This window comes from Antechinus flavipes, chromosome 2, assembly GCF_016432865.1.
Source record: "Antechinus flavipes isolate AdamAnt ecotype Samford, QLD, Australia chromosome 2, AdamAnt_v2, whole genome shotgun sequence".
Taxonomy (NCBI): Eukaryota; Metazoa; Chordata; class Mammalia; order Dasyuromorphia; family Dasyuridae; genus Antechinus; species Antechinus flavipes.
In genome coordinates, this window is record NC_067399.1 from 642,346,963 (window position 1) to 642,368,247 (window position 21,285).

Here is a 21,285-nt window from a genome sequence, read left to right on the forward strand (position 1 = left end):
ACTGGTGAAAGGAAGGAGCCTGTTGGCCAAACTCCATGGCAGATGCAATTGTCTGGGTCCCGGTTATTAATCAATTTAACAAATTAAATAAACATTCATTAACTCTGTTATGTGAGGCACTGGAACAGGCATGGGGACAGGGAAAAGGAAGAGAATCACATGGTCCCTGTCTTCAAGAAGCTGATAATCTAGAAGATATTGTAAATAAGCACGATTGAAGAGAAAATGTGGCAGAGGCCAAGAGGAGCCAGACAAACACTCTAAAAATTTTTGAGGAGGGGGAGAGAAAAAGGGAGAGAGAGAAAGAGAGAGAGAGACAGAGCCAGAGACAGAGACAGAAAGAGACAAAACAAATCCTCACAGTTATCAGGGATGGCTTCATAGAGAAAGTGGAACTGGATCATGAAGGAAGAAAATCACATCTCTATAGAAGACTATTGAAGGAGACTATTATATGCCCAGGAGGCTGAGGTTGGCAATCTCTTGGGACTCAGTGAGTTCTGAGCTGCATAAAACCCACCGTCTGTATTAAATTCAATATTAATATGATGAGCAACTGGGAATGTGAAGGGTGAGGGTGGCAGACAACAGGATGCTTAAGAAGGAATGAGACCCATATCTGAAAACAAAGAAAATTAAACTTCTTGGATTCCCATCTGGGTGACAGAGAGACAACCAACCAACTAACTAACCAAATAAATAAAAATCACTAGAACAGATGGAAAGGCCTTAAACTAGGGTAGTTTGAGGTGGGGTGGGGGTTTAAAGAAGGTAGCAGAGAGAAGAGAGCTTGCTAAGGTAGATCTAATGAGACCTGGCAGCTCGCTGGATGTAAGGGATGAAGGACAAAGAAGGGCAAAAATGACTCCAAAAGTTCAAGCCTGGGAAAATGGCAGTCAATAAATGTTTAGGACTGCAGCCAGTATGTGGTTGTTTGGATCATTATGGGCACACAGAAAAGAAGAAAGTGAAGCTCTTCATATTTTAATGAAATGTACCATGAAGCCTGTTCAAAATCAGCTACTGGGCTGGAGACTTCAGTTGATGGGAGGTTAATGTAAATAAAGTTCCAATCATGACTTTGCCATAAATGTACACAGTTATTATCTTTTCCTATGAGTGAGTCTGGACTCTCTTATTAGACTATTAGCTCCTAACAAGTAGGGGGTCATTGCTTATTCAATTTTGTATCCCTCATGGCAAAATCTAATACTTATATTTCCTAAATACTTGATAATGGATTGACTGAGGGTGTGTTTATATATCCCAAATAATACCTTAAATTCATCTTTCTTCCTCTCTCTCTCTTTCTCTGTCTGTCTGTCTGTCTCTTCTCTCTCTCCCTGTCTCTCTCTCTGTATCTCTCTCTCTCTCTCTCTTCTCTCTCTCTCTCTCTCTCTCTTCCTATTTTGCAAAGCAATTGGGGTTAAATGACTTAGTCCAAGTCACACAGCTCAAAAATGTTAAGTATCTGAACTCAGACTCTCCTGAGGCTAAAGCTGATGCTCCATCTACTGAGAGATCTCCTCCTCCTCCTCTTCCTCTCTTCTCCTCCTGCTCCTTCTCTTCCTTTTCCTTCTTCTCCTCTCCTTCTGATTTTGGAGAGACAGAGTAGAGGATAATATTAATCCCAAAGGGCCTGCCTTTTAAATATAAATGTGATTCTTAAAAAAAAATCCAATAGTTTTTGGTGCCCTGTAATGTTAGTGGCAAAGACCTGTTTGAGGATCTATGAATTCCCAATTTTTGCAGCCCCAAACATGAAGAAGAAGAAAAAAATCCTTGTGAGGATGTTTTCTATCTGTTCATATGAACATGAATCTGTGTGAAAAGGATTGTTCTCATTACTTCCTTCATGTATTTTGTTATTGTTGTTACTATTCAGCTGTTTTCACTCATGACCAACTCTTTGTGACCCCATTTGAGGTTTTCCTGGCAGAGATACTGGAGCGGTTTGCCATTTCCTTCTCCAGCTGATTTTACAGATGAAGAAACTGGAGCAAACAGAGTTAGTTGACTTGCCTAGGATCACACAGCTAGGAAGTATCTGAGACCAGATTTGAACTCTGGAAGAGGAATCTTGCTTATTTCGAGCCCAGTGTTCTATGTACTTTACCACTTGACTGTCTCTTCACACACTTTACCACCTTGCAAAAATGGCCTTTTTTTTTTTTTTCCTGTTTCTCAAACAACATTCATCTCCATCTCTGTACCTTGCCCCAGGCTGTTCCTCTGCCTGTAATGTACTTCTTCCCCACCTCTGCCTCAGAATTCCTAGCTTCCTTCAAAAAATCAGCTGAAGTTCTACCTCCTCCATGAGGCCCTCTGTGATATTTACTCCCTTATCTCTTACCCACAGAAGTTTATCTTTAATTTGTAAATTATTCATTTGTGTATCTGTTGTTTCCTCTGATAGAATATAAGCTCTCTGAGGACAGGGATAATTTAATTTTCATCTTTGGATTCCCAGTGTTTAGCAAGGGACCTGATAACTAGTAGTCAGCTAGATAGTTTTAGCGGATAGATTGCTAACCTGGAATCAGCAAGATCTAAATTCAAATCCAACCTCAAATAGTTGCCAGTTATGTATCCTTGGGCAACTCACTTAATCTTGCTTTGTCTTAATCCACTGGAGAAGTAAATGACAAACCACTCCAGTATCTCTGTTGGAGGCCACTGAATGATTCTTAAGAAATACTTATTGATTGAAATCAAGCCATTCTCCAATTGATAAATGGTCAAAGGATATGAACAGACAATTTTCAGATGATGAAATTGAAACTATTACCACTCATATGAAAGAGTGTTCCAAATCACTATTGATCAGAGAAATGCAAATTAAGACAACTCTGAGATACCACTACACACCTGTCAGATTGGCTAAGATGGCAGGAAAAAATAATGATGAATGTTGGAGGGGATGCGGGAAAACTGGGACACTAATGCATTGGTGGTGGAGCTGTGACCGAATCCAACCATTCTGGAGAGCAATCTGGAATTATGCCCAAAAAAGTATCAAATTGTGCATACCCTTTGATCCAGCAGTGTTTCTATTGGGCTTATATCCCAAAGAAATACTAAAGAAGGGAAAGGGACCTGTATGTGCCAAAATGTTTGTGGCAGCCCTGTTTGTAGTGGCTAGAAGCTGGAAAATGAATGGATGCCCATCAATTGGAGAATGGCTGGGTAAATTGTGGTATGTGAATGTTATGGAATATTATTGTTCTGTAAGGAATGACCAGCAGGATGACTACAGAGAGGACTGGCGAGACTTACATGAACTGATGCTGAGTGAAATGAGCAGAACCAGGAGATCATTATACACTTCAACAACGATACTGTATGAGGATGCATTCTGATGGAAGTGGATTTCTTTGACAAAGAGACCTAACTCAGTTTCAATTGATAAATGATGGACAGAAGCAGCTACACCCAAAGAAAGAACACAGGGAAACGAATGTGAACTATTTGCATTTTTGTTTTTCTTCCCGGGTTATTTTTACCTTCTGAATTCAATTCTCCCTGTGCAACAAGAGAACTGTTCGGTTCTGCACACATATATTGTATCTAGGATATACTGCAACATATCTAACATATATAGGAATACTTGCCATCTAGGGGAGAGGGTGGAGGGAGGGAGGGGAAAAATCGGAACAGAAACGAGTGCAAGGGATAATGTTGTAAAAAAATTACCCTGGCATGGATTCTGTCAATATAAAGTTATTATTAAATAAAATAAAATAAAATATTAATATTATTCAATCTAAAAAAAAAGAAATACTTATTGATTGATTGATTGATTTAGTGAAGATCTTCCAGCAGTTAGTTCTCCTTAGGAAGGGACCATTTCATTCTTGACTGTATATATCCCTACTGGCTAGCAGGGTGCTTAGCACATAGTAGGTCCTTTATAAATGTTTTGATTGGCTGACCTGCTTCATGGTCCGCTGGTGGAGATGGGCCAAGAAAGGAAGGAAAGGCTGGGAGGGATGAGGGTGGAGACGGGGTCCAATGGGGAGAAGGGAGGAACATTAGCCAGCAATCTTGGCCAGCTTCCCTGTCCTCTACTGGGATGAGAAGTGGTCGGGTTTCTTGTTTCCTTCCTGCCTCCCTTTGTCCTTTTCCTTCCAAAGGCCCTTCCAGACAGCCGAGGGCACATTTAGCCCTGGCAGGCTCTGTAACTGGAAGCAGGTGTGGGCAGCTGGCTCCCACCCTGTTGGGATGAGGCTTTGGAACCTTGATGTCTGTTCCTCTTTCCTTCCCTCCCTCCGGGAGGATTTTCCTATTCATTCTTGGCTCAGGTAGAGCTATGAAGGGTGTCCACAAAGTACTGGGGAACACAGAGGCTTGGTCAGAGGGAGAGTTCTAGAGAAAAAAGAGAGCCAAAGACCGAGCTCATGGTATCCCGGGCCATATGGTGAGTGATCACCCAGTGCAGGGAAAATGAAGGGGGAGGGGTCCCAACTGCCCCAGATGTTCATTAGCTGCAGGAAACTTGGATCCTGGGAAGAGACTTAGCCCAGCTCGGAGCCATCACCAGCAAGCCGCCTCCTTCTGGACGCCATTCCAAGCCTCTGGTGTCTGGCACCCAGTTTGTGGGACTGGGGGAGGAAGTGCTGAGCCAGCAAGTGGTCAGGCTGAAGAGGCAAATTCAAAAGCAGACTGAGGGAGCTGAGGCTTCAGAGTCTGGCTCTCGGGGTCTGGGGGGAACTGAACAGTTGGACCTCTGAGACAGCAAAAGTAGCTCACCATTTGCAGGTGGGACATGGGGAACAGCAGGAATCACATCTGGGAAGGGTCTGGAGATCATAGAGCTTTACTACACAGAGTGAGGAAGAGTTATGTGGTTACACAGAATTACTACCTGGAGTGGGAACCCAGAGACTGGGCACATCTCACTTTGTACATTAAAACACTAAGGAGCAACCCACAACAATAATAAATATCTACATATTAAAAATTAAAGATTAAAAATGATCCTAGCATGTCTACGCTGCTCTAAGGCTTGCAAAGTTCCCAGCACATGTTACCGAGGTGGATTGCTATTATTATCCTCATTTACTAAGGGAAATGAGGTTAATGACTTGCTCAGGGTCACACAGCTAAGTCAGTGTCTGAGGAAGGTTTTAAACTCTGCCTCTTTATCTTTATTTGATGACCTTGGCAATCTATTCCACTTTGGAAATTCTCCATTTTCTTCATCTCTTAAACTAAGGAACTGGCCTTGGTGAAAAGACTTCCTCCATCTTTCCTAGCTTTTAACATTTTCTGATTTAGAGGTTACCAGAGTAGGAAAAATCTAGTTCTTGGGCCACCAAACCAGTAACAGCTGGGAGATAATAATATTTCTTTGCATTTCAAAATAAAATTTTATTGTATTTTAAAATGTGAACATTTTTTCTTCGCTTGGGGAATATAAAAACAGGTAGCGGGCTGGAATGAAGTTTCTGACTTAGATTGTCTAGGTTACAGCTGCCATTTCCAAACGATTTGATCTCCATTTTAAAGATAGAGACTTTGGAGTTCAGAAAAGTTGTCTGGTAATCTCATAAACTCCCATTATCATCTCATGTCATCACCCAGATCTGGATAATTTCCAGATGTTCGACATCCTTCTCTGTCTCCCTTACTGGGCCTAGCATCGGGCTGACCACATAGCCGACATCAGCAGAGACCCAGGGATTGAGGGGCCTTCTCAGGCTGCATTTCCAAGGGAAAAATAGGAGGCTGAAAATGTGAATAAATGGCATGAACCCACACTTAACACCATATACCAAGATAAGATCAAAATGGGTCCATGACCTAGGCATAAAGAACAAGATTATAAATAAATTAGAGGAACATAGAATAGTTTATCTCTCAGACTTGTGGAGGAGAAAGAAATTTGTGACCAAAGATGAACTAGAGACCATTACTGATCACAAAATAGAAAATTTTGATTACATCAAATTAAAAAGCCTTTGTACAAATAAAACTAATGCAAACAAGATTAGAAGGGAAGCAACAAACTGGGAAAACATCTTCATAGTTAAAGGTTCTGATAAAGGCCTCATTTCCAAAATATATAGAGAACTGACTCAAATTTATAAGAAATCAAGCCATTCTCCAATTGATAAATGGTCAAAGGATATGAACAGACAATTTTCAGAGGATGAAATTGAAACTATTACCACTCATATGAAAGAGTGTTCCAAATCATTATTGATCAGAGAAATGCAAATTAAGACAACTCTGAGATATCACTACACACCTGTCAGATTGGCTAAGATGGATAAGGAAAAAATAATGATGAATGTTGGAGGGGATGCGGGAAAACTGGGACACTGATGCATTGTTGGTGGAGTTGTGAACGAATCCAACCATTCTGGAGAGCAATCTGGAATTATGCCCAAAAAGTTATCAAACTGTGCATACCCTTTGATCCAGCAGTGTTTCTACTGGGCTTATATCCCAAAGAAATACTAAAGAAGGGAAAGGGACCTGTATGTGCCAAAATGTTTGTAGCAGTCCTGTTTGTAGTGGCTAGAAACTGGAAAATGAATGGATGCCCATCAATTGGAGAATGGCTGGGTAAACTGTGGTATATGAACGTTATGGAGTATTATTGTTCTGTAAGAAATGACCAGCAGGATGAATACAGAGAGGCTTGGAGAGACTTACATGAACTGATGCTAAGTGAAATGAGCAGAACCAGGAGATCATTATACACTTCGACAACGATATTGTATGAGGACATATTTTGATGGAAGTGGATTTCTTTGACAAAGAGACCTGAGTTTCAATTGATAAATGACGGACAAAAGCAGCTATACCCAAAGAAAGAACACTGGGAAACGAATGTGAACTATCTGCATTTTTGTTTTTCTTCCCGGGTTATTTATACCTTCTGAATCCAATTCTCCCTATGCAACAAGAGAACTGTTCGGTTCTGCACACATATATTGTATCTAGGATATACTGCAACATATCCAACATATAAAGGACTGCTCGCCATCTAGGGGAGGGGGTGGAGGGAGGGAGGGAAAAAAAATCGGAACAGAAACGAGTGTCAATATAAAGTAATTATTAAATAAAAATTTAAAAAAAATGTGGATAAATGGGGAGACTGTGGATAGGGAATCTGTAGGACTTGATGACTAATTGGACAAGAGAAGGGGAAGCAATGTCAAGGAAGAGAAGAGAGGTAAAGAACTGGAGTGAACAGAAAAGTGGGGATGTCTTTGAGAGATAAAAGGAATTCAGGGGAAAAAGTAGTTTTTCAGGGACAGTGTAGAGAATGAGTTCTGTTTTAGACATGTTGATTTTGAGGTGCCTATAGGATATCTGGATAGATGTGTTCAGTTAGTTGGTGGTGATGTGGAGATCACACCATTTCAGCTCAAGAGACAGACGAGGGCTGAAAATTTCAGAGAAACATCTGCATAAGACATGTTATTGTCTTCAAGACATTTATTAGCTATATGACAATGAGCAAAAGAGAAGAGAAGGCTCAGGAAGGAGCACTAGGTTACATTCACACAAAGGAAGTAGAGCAGAGGTCCATCAGCAAAGAAGAAATAGTCAGGAACCTATTGAGGAGGAGAACCAGGAGGATGTAGTGTCACAAAAATCAGGAAAGAGAGTGTTTTGGAAGAATGATCAATGATGCCAAAATGAGAGGTCAGGAAGGATGAGGGCTGAGAAAAATACTGTCAGACTGAGGGGTCAGAAGACCACTCATAACCTTAGAACAGTTTTAGTTAAGAGATGGAAAGAGAAGTCAAATTATAGAGAATTAATTAATTTAAGTAGAAGAAATTTAAAGGCAAGCATACTGACAGCATTGGACTATTAAAGGGAGGACAGATAAAAGGTACAGCTTGAGGGGATGGCAGAGCCAAATGAAGGGATTTTTAAAATGGAAAAGTCAGAAAATGTCTATAAGCAACAAGAAAGGAACTAGTGGATAGAGAATATGGAATATAAAGAGGGAAGGGGATTCTCAGAGATATGCTCCTGAAAGAGATATGTGGGGTTGGAATCAAGAGCTCAGACAGAGGGTTTGACACTGGCAAGGAGAATGATCATCCCTCCCCTGACTGTGTACATATATGTGTATGTACACATATATACAAATATACTCTGAGACTAGAGCCAATGAGAAGAGAATGGGACAACAACTGAAGAGCTTTCAGTTACAGAAGTGAGGAGGAAAGGAGCTGCTGACAGATGGCTTCAATTTTCTTTATAAAGTATGAAGTGAAGTCCTTTGCTAAGAGGTGGGGGGTGGCGTAGGTGGTTTGAGCATAAAAGAGGCAGTTTTGAACATATTTTTGAGGGGAGTTTGGTAGGAAAAGAGTAAAAGGATTGTCCAAGAAGACCCTGGTTTAGAAAAAACAGGTCTTGGAAATTTATCATCAGTGTGACCCTGAGCAAGCCATCTAAGTTCTCTGCTAAGACAGTCACAAGTGTCGGTGTAAGGAAGGTTTTCAAAACTGGCCAAAATGACTAGTTTTGCATGCATCCAATTCTCTGTGCTTGGCACAGGAATATACAAAAATAGATGCAACTTGCTCTCAAGAATATTACATGTGGTAGTAGTAGCAGCAATCGCAGCAATAGTGGTGGTGGTGATAGTAGTAGTAGTAGTAGTAGTAGTAGTAGTAGTAGTAGTAGTAGTAGTAGTAGTAGTAGTAGTAGTAATAGTAAGCAGCAAAAAGGACAGATACACAAATGGCTATGATCTATAGCTGTAAAAAGGAGCTAAATGGAAAGGAGAAAACCCATTGAAGTGCTTCAATAAATCAAAGGAAGGAGACCCGTTTTGCCTGGAGAGTCATTAAAGACTTCATGGAAAAGGTGGTAAAGCAGGCAATAACTTAAAGAAGCAGGTGATTTCAAAAGCCAGAGCTGGAAAGAATGGCTACATCAGAAATGGGATCTGCAAAGACAAAGGTGAGGGCAGGGCAAGAACAGGGAATGGAGAGTGTTGAATTTGGCCAAGAGATGCTCCAGGGTCACCTCCTCTGAGAACCTTTCCCTTCCCTCTGATTACTCTCCACCTTCTTAAATGAACTCAAGAGTACTTTTCTTTCCTCAAGGTGTATTCCATCCTCCTCCCCCAGCTGTAACCAATACTTCTCATAGGTAAGTACTGCTTCATTTTTGCTTTGGTATTTTCAGTGTCCATCAAGGTGTCTTGTACAAAATAGGTGCTTAATAAATGTTTGGCAAAGTTGAATTTGAACCCAGATCATAAGAAAGGAAGTATTATAAGACTGGAAAGCTAGATTGAAATCAGAGCGAAGAGAGCCACAAATGGCAGAATCAACATTGTTAGTTGATCAAGCACTTTCCTTACAATCACTAGACAATTGATTAATAAGAATATTAACCTTTAGAAGTACATAATGAATGATGGTGATCCTTTTTGGCACTTTTTTTAACTTCTCAAAACATTTTCTGTTCATTATCTCCCTTGACTCAGTGGCTTGGTAAGATTGGTAAAGAAGTGAAAGTAATTTTGGTATTCCACATGGAGAAATAGAGGACCACAAAGATTAAATGAAATTGGAGATTAAATGAATTTAAAGTCCTATTATCTACTGACTGGACACAGGGCTGATCTTCCCACTAGAGTCTTTCCTTCTTATTAAGCCACACTGACTCTTCATTCTTGTTCCTCTCAATTGCCCTTGCTGAAATGGACTAATAATGACAACTGAGATTCAGTTTAACATTTTTTACAAATTGTTTCCCCATGAAGTAGGTAAAGATATTATTGTGCCCATTTTATAGAAGAATAAACAGGCTCTGAGGGAGAACTTTGAATTAACATTTAGTCAGTCAACAAGTATTTATTAAGCACTTTATTCCTAGGGACTATTTGTGCCTGACTTGTGGCAGAGCATCCTGAGCTTTTATTGGCGTGATCAGCCACAGTCAGACACACTGACTTGACTCTAAGATAGTGCTGCCATTTTGGTCCTCTTTGAGAATGAAAAACAACCACCAACTATTTGTGAGGTTCTCACCCTTAAGGAGCCCTCACTTTAACTGGGAGACATTCTACAAACAACTATGTACATAAGATAAAAACAGGGTAAATGTGGAGTCATTTCAGGGAAAGGTGCTAGGAGTGAGAGAGTGGTGAGGGGACTAGAAAGGTCTTTGAAATCTGGATCTCATTAAATCTGAAAGCTGCTTTGGATTTTCTTGGGAGGGTATAAAATCTAAAACAAAGATCCTGGCTTCCGGAGTAGAAAGATGTAGGTCCAAATTCTTTCTACCTGAGTGACCTTAGGCAAATTGCTACCTCCCTGTCCCTCAGTTTCCTCATATTTAAAATGAGGGTTAGACTATGTAGTCCCCAAGACCTTTTCCAGCTCTAAGTCTGAGGTGTGAGGATGCTTAATGAGGCAGCTCCCCTCCTGATTGATGGGGAGTGGGTAGGTATTCTGGGATTTGCCCCCCCCCCAGGTCCCCTCATTTCAGTATGAACCTTTGGTATGCAGAGAACAGTTTGGAGAAACAGCTTAAGCCCCACACCGCCCACGCTGAGCTGAGCAATCCCTCTGGGAGACCAAGACAAAAATGCTGGGCTGAGCAGTTGCTAGGTGACTCAGGCACATAAAGGGAAAATAAATCTAATCAGAGACATGTGGAGGTAGGAGGCATGGGGAAGTGGCCCCACCAGCGGGTGGGATCAGGAATGGCCATCCAGCCTGATGGCTCGGTTCCTGCAGAACAAGGCTGTGAGATCTGGGGAGGGGGCAGAGTACAAGACCCACCACTAATGCTTTGTGGAGGATGGGGAAGTGGGGGACAGGGAGGTTATTACAGCGTGAGAGGGGATTAGCCCTGCCCATCTTTGCTGAGATTTGGAGGTTGAGAATTCCCAGGTGCAGTTTTTCAGAACAGAGGGAAGCCATGGGAGGGATGTGGTTTTTAGAGCTCTAATATTCCAAGACATAGGATTTTTGATTATTTGTTTCTTTTGTTTTTTAAATAAAATACCTTAATCTTTCAGATCAAGAATGATGAGTTCCCGACCTTTCCTTTGTTGGCAATGTCTGTGTGACCTTGAGTAAGCTGCCCTTTCTGCAGCTGAGATTGTCCTTCTATTAAATGGGTACCAGTCCTCAAAGGGAAAGCAATGAGTTATAATGAGGAAGAGTGGGAAGGGCAGACAAAGTTCCTGAGATTTTTCTTTGTCCAGCTTTGCCACTAACTCGCTCATTTCTTCCTCCATGAAACTGCACTAATCTCTTAGGGTTCATCCAGCTTTAAGAAGCTGTGGTTTTGTGAAATGCTGCAGATGTTTGTGGTGCTCTGAGCTCATAAAGGTGGCTATACAAATCCTCTGAATTACCAAGATGGTCAGCCAAAGGGTCCTTCTTCCTGGGGGCAGGGGATATCAGTAATGAAGCCTCCACCAAAAAAAAATAAATAAATAAAATAAAGCCAGTCCCACTCATCACACTCCTAATGGAGAGACCAGATCAATCCACCAAAAGTAACAGGATTGCTGGTCTGGAGAACCCAATGAACAATCCTGTGATTTAATAGGTTCTTTTTTTCCCCCAGTTCTGCTTTTTCATTCATTCATTCCATACATTAGCTCACTTATTCATATACTCATTCATACATGTATCCAGATATTTACTGGGTACTTACTCTATCTAAGAGTCTGTGAAAGATGCAAGAGAAAGCAGACACAATCTTTCCCCAAAAAGCAATCTCTCTAACACATATCACAATATGAGATTAGGACCCAATTAATGGTATGAATACAAAGTGGTGAAATAGGGATGAAATTTAGATTTTATCCAGTAGGCAGCAAGGATCCTGGGCAATATGGACCGAAATTCTGCTATAACTCTTCATTCTGCCATTTGGCCACCCAGTTCTGATCTTATTCCTCCCAAGTTTGAAATTCTCCCAGGGTGATGGGAAAATCATCTGGATAGATAAACATTATTATATTGGGTCTCCACCCCCTTGGGATGAGGGAGAGATCAGTAATCCAGGCAGTAGACAATAGGAATCTCATGGGAATATGTGGACAGAGTACCAAGGCTCAGCCAAGTGACCATGGTTCATTCCTGATTGGCAGGGGGTATGACACATAACTAAACATACCGCCCTACTAAGGGCTGGGAGTCAGAGCAGGATGAAGTCAGAGTCAGCCAAGAGTTCTGGAAACAGAGGGAATCGATGGAATTCTATGAGTTAGTGGATAGAGACCTGAACTTGTTATTAGGAGGAACTGAGTTCAAGTGCAGCAGCTGTGTGACCTTGGGTGCCTGCCTCAGTTTCTTTATCTGTAAGATGAGGATAATAAAAGCACCTACCTCAGAGGGTTGTTATAAGGATAAAATGAGATACTGCTTGTAAGGCTTTTAGCATAATACTTGACACATAGTAGGTACTTGAAATACCTATTAGCTATTTCTTCCTTCTCCCCCCTTTCCTTATATATGGCAATGGCCCAATCACTTTTCTCCTCTAGTTCTCAGTTTCTTCATCTATTCATGAAGTGATCATAGCATCTTTAGATTAATGTTGATAAAGTCTCACCAAAGATTATGCAGGGGAAAGGTCTTTAATTAGTTACTGTTAAATTCCCTTTTGCTCCATGAGTTAGAGTGGTGGATTCTCACCAAAGTCAAAAATTTCTGTAATTGATTTTATTTTCTATTTACACCGAATCTACCTCATAAATGAAAAGAAATCCGGAAATGGAGGAAAAAGATCAATAGGAATTTAGCATGAGTGAGGGATGAGTCACAGCACATGAAGACAAAGAGAAAAGGAATGAAAAGAAGAGAATGAAAGACAGAAAGACAGACAGAAAGGAAAAGTGAAACGTTAGTGCCTTATCTTATGAAGCCAAAACAGGTGTGGATGAGTCCAGGTAATAGGGTATGAGGCAATGTTTGTAAATATTAATTAGCTGGTATTAGACATATACACATAACCATATCTGTATATGTATTAACTTAGCCTCTAGGCTCTGGATAATGGGCTAGAAAGAAGTGAGTTTCTTAAAATCCACATTTCTACCCCAAATTGCCAGCATAAAACTTGTGTGTGTGTGTGTGTGTGTGTGTGTGTGTGTGTGTGTGTGTGTGTGTGCTGGGGGGGAAGGGAAGTGTTTTCTGTTCTTCAGTATAAACCCAAGACCTGGTCTGCCCTTACCAAGGCTGGAATTTTCCATCATAACAGCATCTCTGGGAGTGGACTTGGGGTGAGGAGGGAGCAGGTAGCAGAGGGAGATTGGCAGGACCTACCCTCTGTCATATGTCCCCTTTCAACTCCATTAAATAAACTGTCTCGTTCCATGAGGTCTTTTATCTTATAACCCAGGGGTGAGCCCTGACTGCCTGAGAGCAATACTGTACACAGGCAGAGGGGAACCCCTGTGGATAGAAAAGAAGGACAGAAGGGGACAATTAAGGAGTTTGTAAAACTGGGAATTCTTTGTGCCTTTCACATCCTAAAGTTCATGCAATGCAACGTTGATCATCTCATATGCTTCTATGGGATCACTAATCATCTCATGTGATCACCTAGTTTTGGATCATTTCCACAAGTTTCACATCCTTCTCCATTTCCCTTGTTTGGATTTTGCATATTTTAGCTTGCATTTACATAGTAATTTACAGGAGTCCACTGCCTTGATTCAACCTTACAAAGGAGATGATATGACTTTCATTTTACAAGGGAAGGAACTAGAATTAAAAAATATATCTAATGGCCCATAGCTATTAAATACTAGGCAGCTAAATGGCATAGTGGTCCTGGAGTCAGGAAGAGCTGAGTTCAAACCCTACTTCAGACACTTAATAGCTATGTGACCCTGGACAAGTTAATTTAATCTTACTTAGTTTCTTTTCCTTTTCTATAAAATGGGGTTAATAATAGCAACTGCCTCACATTGTTGTTGAAGAATCAAATGAGATAAAATGTTCAACATTCTGCAAATTTTAAAGCATTATATAAAGACCAGCTATTGTTAATTATAGGTTAGATATTAGAAAAACTTGATAGATAAGTAAGACTTGCTTTAAGAAAAACCCATAATGGTGTAGAATTATAAGTTCATAAAACATTCTGGAAAGTAGTTTGGAAAATGTGGCAAAACTAACTGTCCATTCCTTTGACACAGAAATCTCATTATTAGATATATATCACAAGGAGGTCACTAACAAAAAAGAAGGGCCCCATGTTCACCAAAATATTTACAGCAGCACTTTTGAAGTAACAAAAACCAAACAAACAAACAAAAAAACTGGAAACAAAGATCCCCTCAATTGGAACAAAATTAAACAGATTGTAGTGCATGAGTATAAATGAAATGTTACTGAATAGTAAGAAATTATGAATATGAAAAAGCATGAAAGATTCATATGAACTGATGCAAAATGAAGTAAGCAGAATCAGGAAAACTATATGTTCAATAACTATAAGAATATGAGTTATTTTCAGAATGCTGTGATTGAAATTGAATGCTGTGAAATTATCATGTTCAAATTTGGTCCCAAAGAAGATGTATGAGGAAGCATCTTTCCTTGGATGCCCTTTCTTTGCTAAGGTGGGAGCTGCATATAAAGTCAGACTTATTTGATGTGTTCACTAGCTTTGCTGAATTTTTCCTTTTCTTTTTTATTCTTTGTTATAAAGTTTTGCTGGATCTCCCCCTTTTTTTATTCTTTATCATAAAGGATGACTCTGGAAAGTGGGGAGGAAGCTTTGTTATAAAGAATGGTTCTCTGGAAGGAGGAAGGGCTGTAATGGGAAATATCAATGATGAAAAAAATAAAATTTCTATTAAAATTGGAAGAAAACCTAATACAGAAGACTCAATTGACCACACCAGAATTAGTGAGAAAGGGAAGGAAAATTATATGCTTTACAAACTAATTCTTCACTTTTGGTTCCTCTGTTAATACTTCCTAGCTATGTGACCTGGGGTAAATCACTTAACCCCAATTGCCTCAGCAAAAATAAAAAATAAAAATAAAATGACATATAATCTATGATATGTAGCCAGCTTTCAAAGGATGCAGGCTACCTTGTGCTAAGGAAAATAATATATAACCAGCAGCAGAGAGCAGGTGAGCAACAATGATGACAATAGCACCTCCTGCCTACACAGTGAGTCATGAAGTGACTTGAGTTCCATGGAAGGGGAAATACAGAAGAGAGCTTGATTAGATTGTAGCAGGAATTAGGGCGTATGGTTTAGTTAGTTAAAATGACAGAGAAACAGGGGTTTATGGGATAAATCCCTCAGGAATCTGCCTTCCAACCGAGACCTTGAGGCTTATCAGGTCTGCTGTTACCTAGGAGACTCATCAGCCTAGGTGTTTCCATGGCAACCGTCTTCAATGGGATTGGATAAGTGGATAGAGAAGAGGTTTGTTTACATTGGTTAAAGGCACTGACCAATTACCTTGAAAGACATGGGGCTGCCAGAGGGTTCTGGCTGAATAAGGATGGGCAGCTCCCATCCCCCTAAGAACAAAGGCCAAAGGTGTAGTGCTCAAAAGGAGTGAAGTGGGAGTTGGGCGATGCACCAATAGATTTTAAATCTTCCAGGATTTATATAATTGAATAGTTGCTCATCTTTCTCCAGTCTCTCTAGGGTAAAAGCAAAACCTTCTTCTCCTCTTGGAATTCCCAGATTACTTCCAAGGTTCTACTCAGGAACCACTTCCTACATGAGGCCCTCTCTGACCTCCCTTTTGTTAGTGCTTGCCACTCCCAAAATAATTTTATCTATCTTTTTTTTTTTAATCTGCATATGTGTTAAACCCTCCCCACTCCCCAATATATTGTCAGCTCCTTGAGAGGAAGCTATATCTTGCTTTGTGTTTGTACCATCCCTTCTTACAGATGGGGAAACTAAGGTTTAGAAAAATATAGTAGGAGCTTAATAAGTGCTTGCTGAATTAATGTAATAGTCATGTCTCCTGAAACACAAGGTCACGATTTTTGAAAAGCTTCCCCAGTTGGGGGGAGGTAGCCTTGCATCTTCCCTTACCTCTACTACCAAGCTTTATTGGGGCTGGAGGATGGGGTTGAGTTGAGTCCTTAGAATAGTTTCATAGCATTAGAAGTAGAAGGGACTTCAGAGGTCATCCACTCTAACCCCCTCATTTTGCAGATCAAAGGCAAGAACATTAAATGATAAGTCCTGGGTCACACAAGGGAAAGCTTCAGATATCCAATCTGAACCCAGGAGCTCTGATTCCAGAAGCAGTGTTCTCTCACTTCCTTTGTAGTTTCTCCCCAAACTACAGTAATATAAATACCAGCTATAACAACAGCTAGAATTTATATCCTGCTTTAAAGTGGAACATAAGGTTTTAGAGGGCAGGGAGTTTGGGGTTTGCCTGTTTCCCCAGTGGCTGGGGCTCAGTAAGTAGTCAGGATTGGCAAATAATAGTTTTCACTTAGATAGCACTATCTATCCTGACTTGATTTAAATGGACTATCCTGATTTGATACCTATTTAGTATATTAGGCAAATGATATCTGCATTTTACAGATGGGGAAACTAAGGTCTACTGACTTGCCCAAGTATTTCTGCTTGCTAAATAGTGATGGTTCCGGCGGCTTTCCTACCCTCAGGACTGGTGTTCTTGGTACTCTCACTCACACCCAGCATCATTAAACGGGTCTTCCAGTGCCTCTCTTTTAGACCACCACAGGTGGCCAGTACTCACCCCTTCCATTCTGGTTGGGCCTATACACACTGCCCACGCTGACCCGGCCTTGCTGGGCTCCCTGTCTGTCCCCCCCTAACGGGGGAGCTTCGGAGCTCCTGATGGGCAGGTAGGGTTCTGCTCTCGGGGCACTCCCATAGGGTTCCAGGACGCGGAATGGCGGCTGAGGCTCTACCACTCGGGGCGGGATGTAAGCTTCCGGGGGCACATTGGCGTAGGGTGATTGCCAGCCCAGGCGGGGATCGGTCACATAGCCCGGGCCTAAGGCCGGGGAGGAGCCCCCGTTCACCTGCGGGCTCTCAGGAGCAGCTGCCCCTTGGCCTGGCACCACCTGGCCTGGCACCACCTGGCCTGGCACCGAGTTGTAAGTGTCCTGGTAAGCCTGATCAAAGTTCGTGGTGCCTTCGTGATACAGGCTGTGAGAGTACCTCCTGTCCAGCCCGTCGGAAGGCTGGGGTTGGGGCTGGGGCTGGGGCACTGGCATGAGGGGCACTTCCTGAGCTGGATAGAAGCCCTGAGGCTGGTACGGGGTCTGCTCCTCCCCGTACTCCTCATATCTCAGCCGGGGCTGGAAGGGGTAGATGACTCCCGCCGAGGCCACCGCAGCCGCCCCGGCCCCAGGCACGCCTCCGTTACTCCGGTAATACACGTAGCTCTCATCGTAGGCCCTGGGGGCCTGCTCGTATGTCTCGTACTGACTGACAAAAGGGGGCTGGGGGTAGGGGAACTGCGCAGGATAAGATGGCTGCCGGTAGGTGGTCTGGGCGAAGGCGGAGGCTGCGGCTGCGGCTGAGCCCGATGAGACGACGGAGGAGGCGGAGCTCGCCTGTCGTTGCCGGGAGACCGAGGTGCGGGCCCTGGCCATCCCCGTGCTGTCCCCGACGGCCACTTCCCTCCAGTTTTCTGGCACCTGGCCGAAGCCGAACGGGTGCCGGGCCTGCCCTCGGATGGTGTCCGAGCCGGCCCTCCCCGGCAGCGAGGGGGCCTGCCTGCGGGTGGGGCGTCCCTGGCTCCTCCGCCGGGTCGTCTGCTGGGCCCCGGCCAGGAGCACCTGGGAGCTGCCGTCGCCTAGCACGCCGCCCGGGGGCAGGTACTCGGAGCCCGAGTTCAGAAGGCTGTACACCCGCCCGTTGTTCTCCCACTGGATCATCTGCCTCCAGGGGCTGGCGTCGGAGCTCTGCTGCGGAGGCTGCTGCTGTCCGCGGGTCAGGAGCAAGAGCCCGCAGCCCAGGAGCGCGCAGAGCTCCCAGCACACGCGGGCCATGGTCTCTGCGCCGTCTCGTCTCCCGCCTCCCCGGGGTCTGCACTAGTAGCGCGGGCCACAAAGCGCTGAGACGCCGCTTCTCCCGAGTCCCGCACCTCCCGACTGGTGTGTCCCTCCCTTCCCCGAGGCGTTGTGGGCAGCTCCTCTCCTCCCCCGGCTTCTAGCGCTGTCCATCCCGGGCCAGTCCCGAGCGGGAGGGTTCTCCGGACAGCAGCATGGCGAGGGCGAGGCGAGACGAGCTGAGGAGCCGAGAGGGCAGCAGCTGGCCGAGCCCGGGGGCTCCGTCTGGGGCAAGGCAGGGCAGGGCACGGCGCGGAGCCGGGCTGGACTTGGAGTCGCTCCCTGCAGGTCTGGCCCCAAGGACAGGACCACCGCCGGGAGGGGCTTTACATGGCTCCAGAGCGGGATGGGGGGGGGGGGGGACTGGCCGGTTCCCTCCTCCCTCCTCCCCTTCTCCCGCCCCTCCCTCAGTCCCTCTCCCCTTGGGTCTGGGGCCAGCCGGGCTGGCTCTTTCCCACTCTGAATGAATAAGCAACAGGCTGTGAAAAGTTTGGAAGTTTCAGAGCCGCCTGCTCCGTCTCGGGGCCCCGCCGCTGGGCCCTAGTGCCCGTCGGGTTTCAGCTATGCGGCCAGCCCCCGAGGCGCCTGGCCCTGGCTCTCAGCTCGTCAAGCCAAGCGGGGGGCCGCCCTCCCCTTTGATGAGGAGAGAAGGAAGCAGCCCCAGTGAAGACCCAGGACAAGGGAGGGGACCTGGGGGCGCGAGCAAAGGGGCGAGTCTCCTGCTCAGCTCTGTCCCAGTGGAGCGGATCCTGCAGGGCAGCTGCCCCACAAAGCCCCGGGTGGAGGGCGGGGGCTGCATCGCGCTTGCTTGCGGGCCCGGGAGCTTCTTTCTCGGCAGGGGACCGTTCCCCGCGCCCCGCCGTGAAAAGAGCTCTGGCTTTTATTTAAAAGGCCTCCTGGGAGCAGAGATTGAGGCTCGGAAAGGACCCCCGGGGCCGTGTAGCCCAAGCTCTTTGCACGGGAACGTGCAGAGGGAACATGTTTGGCTGAAGATTGCAGGGCTGCGGAACTGACTGACTGAAAAAGCATTTATTAAAGACTCACCAGGTCCCAAGCATTGGGTTTAATTGAGATTTGAACTCTGGTTCCTTGCCCATAATCCCAGGATAACCTTTTTTAGTCCTTATTTGTACTCATGAGCTGGGGGATCCTGGGAAGTGTGATTTGTTGAAAAGATCACCAGGTTCCAAGGAAGAGAACTTGGACTGGAAACCCAGTTTTGCTGGGAGAGCCAACCCCTTTCTGCATCTCAATCTTCCTTGTAAAATGAAGGGATTGGAGTTTGGAGAATCTCGGCCTTCCTTACAGTTCTTTCTTCTAGCACCCTCTGCTACGGGATTCTGAACAGTTCTCCACTACCTAAGCTAGGTGCTAGAATCCCTGACTCTGATTTCCCACCCTTCTGGTCCCACTCAGTGATTTCAGAAGCAAAGAAGGAGCACCACTCCAAGCAGGAAGGTTATCTAGCCCAGACTCTTCATTTTCCAAAAAGAACACCCGAACCCAGAAAAGTTAAGTGGTCACACAGCTGGCAACTATCTAGAACCTGAACCCATTTTTTCTGAGCTTCAAACCAAACATTCTATTCCTTGATGCTCCAGGTTGCAACCCTGGCATTTTCCCTTCCTTTCCCTTCCCTTTTTGTTTCTTTTCATTTCTTCTCTCCTTCCTTCCTTCTTTCTTTTCTTCCTTCCCTCCTTCCCTCTTTCCTTCCTTCCCTTTTCCCTTCCCCTCCCTTCCTCCCTCCCTTCCTCCCTTCCTTCCTTCTTTCCTTCCTTCCCTCCTTCCTTCCTTCCTTCCTTCCTTCTTTCCTTCCTTCCTTCTTCCTTCCTTCCTTCTTTCCTTCCTTCCTTCCTTCCTTCCTTCCTTCCTTCCTTCCTTCCTTCCTTCCTTCCTTCCTTCCTTCCTTCCTTCCTTCCTTCATAGATCATCTAAACTAAGTCTTTCCTTTTACAGAAAAGAAAATTGAGATACAATTTTCAAAGCCCAAACTTACTCATTAAATACATAGCAGAACTAGGAGTTCATCTCTCCTGCTCCTTAGTTGTTCAGTATTCTTTATCACTGTCTCCTCTTTGCTGTGATCAGTTTTGTCTTGGATACCCAAAGATGTGACATATAGAAGCACAGCAGCCATATAATGGCCCAACACCTTTCCTGGAGAAGATCACCAGTGGATCTCTCTCTATAATGTCTGCCCCAGGAGGTTCCAAGGGAGAACTGTGCCTTGCCAGAATAGACTCCCTTTGAGATCCAAAAGTAATGTTCAAACTTCATGTAGGTCATTTCACCTCCAGTTTTTCACTCTTCGAAGTGAGAGTAGAAAGAAAGATATGGTATTCTGAGTGGTGGAAAAGGGGCAGGGTTAGATCTAGACAAGGAGTCAGGAAATTGTAGTAGGCACTTATAGACAAGATTCGGACCCTAATTTGCTGTGTGATCATGAACAGATCATATAGATCTGTTTCTTTCCTCTTCTGTCAAGTAAGAATGTCAAGTAAGAATTAGAGTTTCTAAGGTCCTTTATAGCCCAGAGGATCTGAAGTTCTATGAATTCCCCTCCTCCTCACTCTATTCTCTAGATAATTCTAGTTAGTAGAAAGTTTAAGAAACTGGGGGGAGGGAGAGTACAACTAGGTGGCACAGTGAATAGAGCACAGGGCTTGGAGTCAGAAAATCTGAGTTCAAATCCAGCCTCAGACACTTGCTAGCTATGTGACAAGTCACTTTACACTATTTCAGTTTTCTCCTCTGTAAAATAAATTGAAGAAGGAAATGGCAAATCACTTCAGTGGGTTTTTCTAAGAAAAACCCAAAATGAGGTCTTAAAAGACTAGATAGAACAACAACCATAGGGAAATGGAAGGAGAGAGGGAAATTAGAAACCTGGATTTCTCAGGAGCTGGAAAAGGAGCCCTCAAAAATCAAGAATTTAGACTCTAAAAGAAAGAAAAAATGACTTACTAGGTTGAATGATTGAAGTGAAGTTAGGGAAATCTGGATTTAAATCCTACCTTTGATACTTATTAGTTGTCTAACCATGGGACAAATCATCTAGTAGAGACAGAGTCTCAGGCAGCTCTCTAAGACTAAATAGTGGAAAGCAAGGTTGTAAAGAACACTGCAGGGCAGTCAGAGGTCCTGCATTCAGATCCCGATTCTGTGGATCCTACCCCATATGTGACTTTAGACAAGTTACTCTTTGGGCATCAGATCTTCATCTATAAAATGAGGGGGATGGACTTAGAA

The 21,285-nt window shown here is 43.7% G+C and overlaps 1 protein-coding gene across 1 annotated transcript in view; it reads right to left on the minus strand.

Moving 5' to 3' along the window:
- LOC127551998 (lysyl oxidase homolog 1-like) overlaps positions 1 to 18,487 on the minus strand; it is a 46,682-nt gene extending 28,195 nt beyond the window's left edge. The window contains exon 1 of the mRNA XM_051982322.1: positions 16,713 to 18,487. Coding sequence (XP_051838282.1) covers positions 16,713 to 17,976 — 1,264 coding nt within the window. The 5' untranslated portion in view covers positions 17,977 to 18,487. The remainder of the gene's footprint in view (positions 1 to 16,712) is intronic.
- Positions 18,488 to 21,285: the final 2,798 nt, after the last annotated feature.